This window comes from Anneissia japonica, unplaced genomic scaffold, assembly GCF_011630105.1.
Source record: "Anneissia japonica isolate Jap-2015-1 unplaced genomic scaffold, ASM1163010v1 scaffold287832_len156248_cov139, whole genome shotgun sequence".
Classification (NCBI taxonomy): Eukaryota; Metazoa; Echinodermata; class Crinoidea; order Comatulida; family Comatulidae; genus Anneissia; species Anneissia japonica.
The window spans coordinates 31,667-39,113 of NW_022684458.1; the positions used below are offsets into that span (position 1 = coordinate 31,667).

General features: G+C 31.5%; 1 protein-coding gene across 1 annotated transcript in view; it reads left to right on the forward strand.

Moving 5' to 3' along the window:
* The window catches only part of LOC117106076, an 18,497-nt gene that overhangs the window by 8,478 nt on the left and 2,572 nt on the right, over positions 1-7,447 (forward strand). The window contains exons 2-9 of the mRNA XM_033247416.1: positions 2,469-2,511; positions 3,017-3,240; positions 4,335-4,424; positions 4,635-4,820; positions 6,077-6,319; positions 6,654-6,836; positions 7,042-7,202; positions 7,373-7,391. Coding sequence (XP_033103307.1) covers positions 2,469-2,511; positions 3,017-3,240; positions 4,335-4,424; positions 4,635-4,820; positions 6,077-6,319; positions 6,654-6,836; positions 7,042-7,202; positions 7,373-7,391 — 1,149 coding nt within the window. The remainder of the gene's footprint in view (positions 1-2,468; positions 2,512-3,016; positions 3,241-4,334; positions 4,425-4,634; positions 4,821-6,076; positions 6,320-6,653; positions 6,837-7,041; positions 7,203-7,372; positions 7,392-7,447) is intronic.

A 7,447-nucleotide genomic window follows, 5' to 3' on the forward strand; every position in this document is an offset into this window, starting at 1 on the left:
CATTACCAATCCTGGCATTGAAATCTCCCATTATTAATATTGGCAATTCTGTCTGGTATTTTTCGTTTTCTATCTGTATAGTTTCTGAAAGTAATTGGTTATATAATTCATTAGATAAACTTGTATCAGTGCCTTCTACCGGAAAGTAGGCCACTGCTATATACATTTGTTTGTTATCGTTTAACTTAACTTTGATCCATAATCTTTCATAGTCATCATCGTTTGAGTCAAAACGATTATCTTCAGTGACTGTAACCCCTTCTGATATTAGAAAACCAACACCCCCACCTTTCTTAAGCCTCCTATTTTTTCCAACCCATTTGTATCCATTGATATCAATTATCTGATTGTTTTGCAGAAAGGTCTCAGCTAAGCCAAATATTTGAATATCATTGTCTTTCAAGAAGTGATCGATCTCATAAATCTTAGATTTAACTCTGTTAATATTATTAAATGCAATTTTTAAATTATTGCATTTATTAATCGTACCTTTCTTTTTGCCACGTTTATGTCGTTTTCTTGGTTTAATTAATGGGTTTATAATAACACTTTCATTTGCAATATGATGGTTACTTACAGTGTCATTATTAATGGTTAAGAACCTGGTTGTTTGTTGTTGACTTGACCAATTTGTACTACCGGTGGAGAGAGCATTTCCCTCATGACCGGCACATTCTTCATTCTAATTATTGCTTAGCTCCACTATGGCTCCTCACAGTAGGCCCTATTGATATGTAAATTAATTACTTACTTCCTGTCACCATGCTGTCACTGCTTGGTATATTTATTTCAACTGAGACTCGCGAGGGTGGGGGTATTTGAGTTGGCGTTTTTAAGCTAGACGTGTATTCTAATAAATATTGTTACTTATCAAATATACGTGATCACAAATGAATTGATTAAAAATCAATATACTTAAGATAGGCCTAATAATTATTTGATTATTGTACAGTGTGTGTACCAAGCAAATACATATTGCAAGGAAGTTGGAACCACCAGAAAGCCAGGAAACCACATCTATGTCCGTATCACCCAGTTCTGCAGCATCTCCAGTCTTTTGTGGGTGTTTCCCAGCTTTATTGTCATTCCATGTAAATATATCAATAATACGTTCTCCAATGTAATACACAATTCTTATTTATATACATGCACAGTATCTTACAAATTTGATATAGTACTCATGCTTATATACAATTAAAATGACTGATAAAATTAATTAGATCAATTATTCTATAAAGCATTTGATTTTAATCATAGCTTTCACTGGAATATATATATATTTTTTTAATCCTTCCCCTCTGTAACATATATATTTTTTTGAAAAGTCTTGTTTTCAAAGTTTAATCTCTTCCACTTACTTCTTATATATATATATATATATATATATATATATATATATATATACATATATATACATACATACAAACATTATATACATATATATATACACACATATACACATACACACACACACCCCCACACCCCACATACACACAGACACATACATAATATACACATATATATATTTTCATTTTCATTGTACATAATTCCTTTCAATTACTATATCCTAATTAATGTTTACACTATTTCTTAATATTTTTTCTAGAAGAGAAAACATTTGTACTACAAATACAAAATACATTATTTTTTATTTATTTATTTATTTTTTTACTTTTGTTTTTAATAAAGTTCTCTAAAGGTTAACTACAGTTTTAATAGTACAAATTGTAATTAAAATGTGTTATATATTATAAAAACTGTATTGCATAATCGCTTGGCATATTAGGTAAAACAAATGGTAGACTATATTAAACGTTGAATATTAAAGTACCATTTCCGGGCATCCAAGAGTTTATTTTTTTAATTATTTTCAAGGCCCCCTCGTCTAACCGGAGAAGGTTTCGTCGTGGAATAATTTTTTTAGTATTAGGTCTGAATTTCGTTTAGGCAAGCTTCCGCATTGAGCTATTTGTGTTAATTTTCATCAAGGATACCCTCATAATGCTTGGAAAAATTCACTGTGATCGTGGAAGTAGACTCAACTTGGACTTTGACATTAGACAATTATGAATTCATGATATTACATTAATTTGATGCCTATAAAATAGTAAAATTCATTTTAAAAAATGGTCAAATATTCGTATCTTCCAATAAGCTTCTCCCGTTTACTCCCCCGGCCTAGATGCTCGCTATGCTCGCATACTGGATTGATTACCACTCCCCTACTTTCTAAAACGTTCTTCTGACATCGATTCCATTATTTTTGATTCGTCGTCTATCAGTTTTACGATATTTTGTAGCTTTGCTATTTGGTACTTGATACTTCCATATTTTCAACTATGCTAGTAATTTTTTATTATAAATAGAATATCTTAACTACATAGGAGTAACTAAAATTAATTATTATTTTCTAAAACAACAAAACTTTATCAAATACTGTACAATTTTTACAAATTATTTTATTGCAGGTAACATCAGAAGAAGCTACAAGTTTAACTTTAGAGGAAAGAGGTATGTATTATTTAAGATCACTGTTCATCACTTCCCTTATATCATTACTTTACAGGGGAATCGGGCAGTCGATAGTATTTCCCGCTAAGCATTGTTTTACTTTGCATTGCGCGTTGTCTATTTCCCTAACGAGAGCATAATAAGGTGGTCAGGCATCGCTCAAAAGAGATACAGTAAAAATCTACCGGGAGTTAACATTTAGGGATTTCAAAGGTATGTAAAAGCTACATTATATTTTGTTTCCGACGAATTGTAATTTTTCTTTTCTCCCCCTCTAATTTTGGTAGCTTACGCGCACTTGATAATTGAGCCCCTTCCCCACTCAGATTTTCACGTGCCCCTTTCATCCTCTGTCAATAATCCTAGATCTTAGAATTCCACGTACTGTGCATCTTAAGCAGTAACATCATATTTTTCATAGTTATCTTATCATCTTTTCTTGCCATTCCTCATAAATTTCAATCAACATCATCATCATCGAATGTTATTTTCTTATTTTTTTTAGAAACTTCTGATGTGTCTCAGAGTGCTGCAAATGTATCGACTAGACAGTTTGATAGACTCCCAGAAGAAATTGTTAAAAAAGTTGTTGCAAATCTTGAAAAACCCGGCCTTTTTAAACGATTCTTCATGAAAGTAACGAGAAAGAAGACTACTGATAAATTACCAAGGGATTTAACATGTATATGGGATTATGCAGGCCAAATCTCATATTATATAACTCACAGGGTAAGCAGCATAGCACCTTCCTGATTATGTTATACCAAGGAACAGTTTAACTGTTCCCTGACTATACAAGACATTCTAACATTATTGTATTTGTCATTGGAAAACAGAATTATATTTTTTTCTTTCACTTGTGATGTTATAATAAAGGCGATTAATTGTTAATAACGAAAAACTGGTCGCCTGAAATGACACTACGACACGCCTACCAATTGGCATGAGTAGCACTTAAACTTCATATAGTGCGTACTCTATCAAAGTTTAAGCACAATCATAATCCTTCCTAGCCAATCAATATTAAGAATTCTGTAGTTGCTTATCTTATTTTCTATTAAAAGCTAGGCCTACAGCCACTTACTTACTGTTCATTCGAGAAACAATGCTACTGACAAAGTACCGAGTGATGCACGCTTTGAAAGCTTTGTTGAAAACGTACCGAGTAATCATGTATATGGTATTATGTTGGCCAATCTTATAATATACAACTATATTATTGTATTTGTCACTGGACATTAGATTAGATCATTCGAGAGTTAATGGATGTTTACATATGAATGTCGGTGCACTACCATATAATGAGTCAGCAAAACTTCTTTTAAAAATAAATACAGTAAAATTACTTATTCATATCAGGGAACAGTTAAATTACAATTTAACTGTTCCTTGTTCATATCAACGTGTATTAAAATAATATACATCCAAATGTACAATGAATATTAAATAGGAGATATGATTCATCATTAAAAAACAAAACACGCTAATGCGATAAAAACTTTTATAAAACAGAGAAGAATGTTTAACATGGAATAAAGCCAATGATAACTCATGACTTGCTTTCATTTGGGTCCAGCTCTTATAATTACTGTAGTGATAATACAATACCGATCGTGCTGATTATAGTTGAGATAATACTGCGCATGTCTACTCAACAGCATCAATATAAATTACGCACATAAACCATAAATATCAAAATACAGTTGATACGTTGATAATTTCATTTTCTTTTAATGATCAGTTGACATTTAAGAGATTTTTAACTTAATGTTTAATATTATTTTAATCAATCATACATGTATTTACTTTTTTTTCCTTTCCAGTTTTTCTTGACAGATGGATCATCATATGTCGTCGCTTTTAGTTTGTTTGAGCCTTTAAATGAATTGGCAGAATCAAGAGGTCCACTGAAAGTAAATAAATAATTTCACCTTTTCTACTATGCAATAAAGAGAATTACTTCCCATTAATTTAATTGCATATCAGATCTGTTTAGTATATTAAGTATGTTCTTATATTTTGTATAGATATTTTGAGTAACTTTGTAATTTAATAATCTTAACTATGGCACTCATTCTCTTCTCTCTCTTTACTCTCCACTATTCCTCTCTTCCTCTTATCAGGATCAGTTTGAAATTACTAATCTCCAAATGATTATTTTCTGGATACGGTCAATATATGAGCACGCTGTACTACAATATAACGCAAGTACGGAATTGATAAATGACACGATAGCCTCACCCACAATCAGTTTGGTTGGCACTCACAAAGACAAGTTAGAGGGAAGTGAGGAGGATAAACAGAATCAGGTAAGATATTACATCTCAGTTTTAGACATATTACAGTATACTGGAATTTTGTGTAATGTAAAAAAAAAAAAAATTGTTAATACATACGGTAACGTGATAAATTTAATCTCTACGTAAACAAAGTATTAACAAATATTCCACTTGTTGCCAAAAGTATCTATATCAGTGGCCTTGATGATACTAATACTGTATTGTAGTTATTTAACTCTAGATTTTTAAATAAATAATTTATTAAAATTTTCTTTTACAAGAATTTGTCTTTTTAAATATGGCCATGAGGACAATGACGGTGGTGGTGGTAGTGGTGATAATGATGACAAAATTCTAAATTAGCAGAAAAGCGGCAAAAAAACACCCAAAAGAAAAAACGAAACCTTGCACGCATTTTAGGATGATCTCCACCACTGGAATATTGTTGTTATTATTTTTTTTAATTCATATTTCTAACATAACATAATACATCAAACCATAATTACATAGCATGACGAGAAGAAAAGGAAAAAAAAAAACATGTCATTTCATCCAGCAGGACACTAAGTAATGGAGCATCATTACACAGAGGCAGGGGGAGAAAATACTTTCTCCAATCCACCGGAACATCGACACAGCATGTAGCATCCAGTCCCAATCCTCTAACAGACAGGAATAGACTTCCACATGCCGACCCGTCCGTTAAGTATCTTCACCGGACGAGCCAACAAAACGTCTTAAACGAAATATAGTTATGATTTACGGTGGTAGGCGGGGCCACCTGGGCTTGAAGTTTTCCTTCCAGTCTGAAGCTATTTTTTTGGCTCTCCACACATAAGTAAATCTTTATTTACTCCCCTGTCCATCATTGAAATCCACTTTTATTTTATTAAAGTTTACCAATGTTATCATCGCCCACCCTTAAAATTTATTTTATTTTCCCATAGCGACTAAATCAGTGTCCTATTGAATAGGTGGCAATCACATGACAAACATAAACACATGGTGCTCTACATAAACTTATAATGAGACTTATGTAGTGGAGTTGTTTATAATCGTGAGTGAAATATCCTGTGATCTAACAGGATTTGAACCAATGACCTTGAGATTGGAAGGTGAGCATCCAATCTATTCAACTCCACACCTGTCAACACAATATCTACACCCCACTTAAAGTCTTCCACAGCTACTACCCACTTCACTTTTGTTGTTTTTGTAAATTTCAATGTATGAAAACACAGGCAAAATGAATTATATTAAATTGTACTGTTTAATTTTATTCAAAGCTTGAAGTAATATTCAAAATAATATTTGAAGAAATCAAAGGGATGCCATTCGAACGTCACGTAGACAGAACGATGTATGCTGTAGATAATACATCAGCAAATGACAAAGGGATTGAAGAATTAAAGAAAAATCTCGGAGGTTACACAAAGCAAATGGCAAAAAAAGTTCCCACAAAATGGGTTGATTTCCAGTCGAAAATCCAAGAAGTTGGGAAAACAACACTGCGCATGTCCTTAGACGAGGTACCATTTTGTCATATTTATCCGAAATTTCCTCAGCCTCATAAACATTCTATAAGATTGTGGAAAAATAATTTAGAATTTATTCTAATAAATGTGATTTTTATTATTATTATTATTATTATTATTATTATTATTATTATTATTATTATTATTATTATTATTATTATTATTATTATTATTTTATTATTATTATTTTATTATTATTATTATTATTATTATTAATATTATTATTAATATTATTATTAATTCATTGTCATGACTATTTTTATGTTGGTTATATTTATATTTATATACAACTATTAGAGTGTTGTATTTTATTCAATATTTTTTTTAGGTCACTGAGATTGCTAATGATTGTGGAATCCCGAACGAAAACATTATCCACATTCTCAACTATTTAAGTGATTGTGGAATTATTATGTATTCGCCAACCAACATCAAGTTGAAGAACACTGTGATTACTAACGTCCTCATGTTGATTGAAGTCTTCACGAAAGTCATCACAACAAAAGATCAGGTAACAATCAAGTAAACTGGCGTGCGGGATAGACCCTACACATTTTAACATGCAGTATAAAAAATTACCATTTTTAAATAACACTCCTGACCAGTTCTAGAATACTTAATGTGTTTAAAAAAATGGAAAATACCAAATGGCATTCAAAATTACCTAAAACAATTTCATTAATAACATTGTGTTTGGTCATTTGATTTATATTTAGAGACCTGCAGTGATGGCGTCATGGCATCTGCTTGATAAAGGCATTCTGAGTGAGGCATTGCTACGTCGTCTGTGGAAACATGAGTTAGAGGAAGACGACAGCAACTTTGAAGTTTTTATAGAACTGATGAAGGTTTTTGGATTGCTCTTGAAAAACAGAAGGTAAGTTAATGTCTCTGATTATCATGTACTGTATGTAGGCCTGTGTATGTATGCATTAATGCGAAGTTTCATACGCAATTGTCAGTAGCACCTGCTACCTTTATCAGCGTACGATTATCAGATACAGATAGCAGGAGCTATTGAAATAACCATGTTTTTTTTTGTTATAGTTTAAGAAATTTGTGTTCCGTAAGTCAACTTTCAATAATTGTACACCGTTTTTTTCTTTTTAAATTATATATATA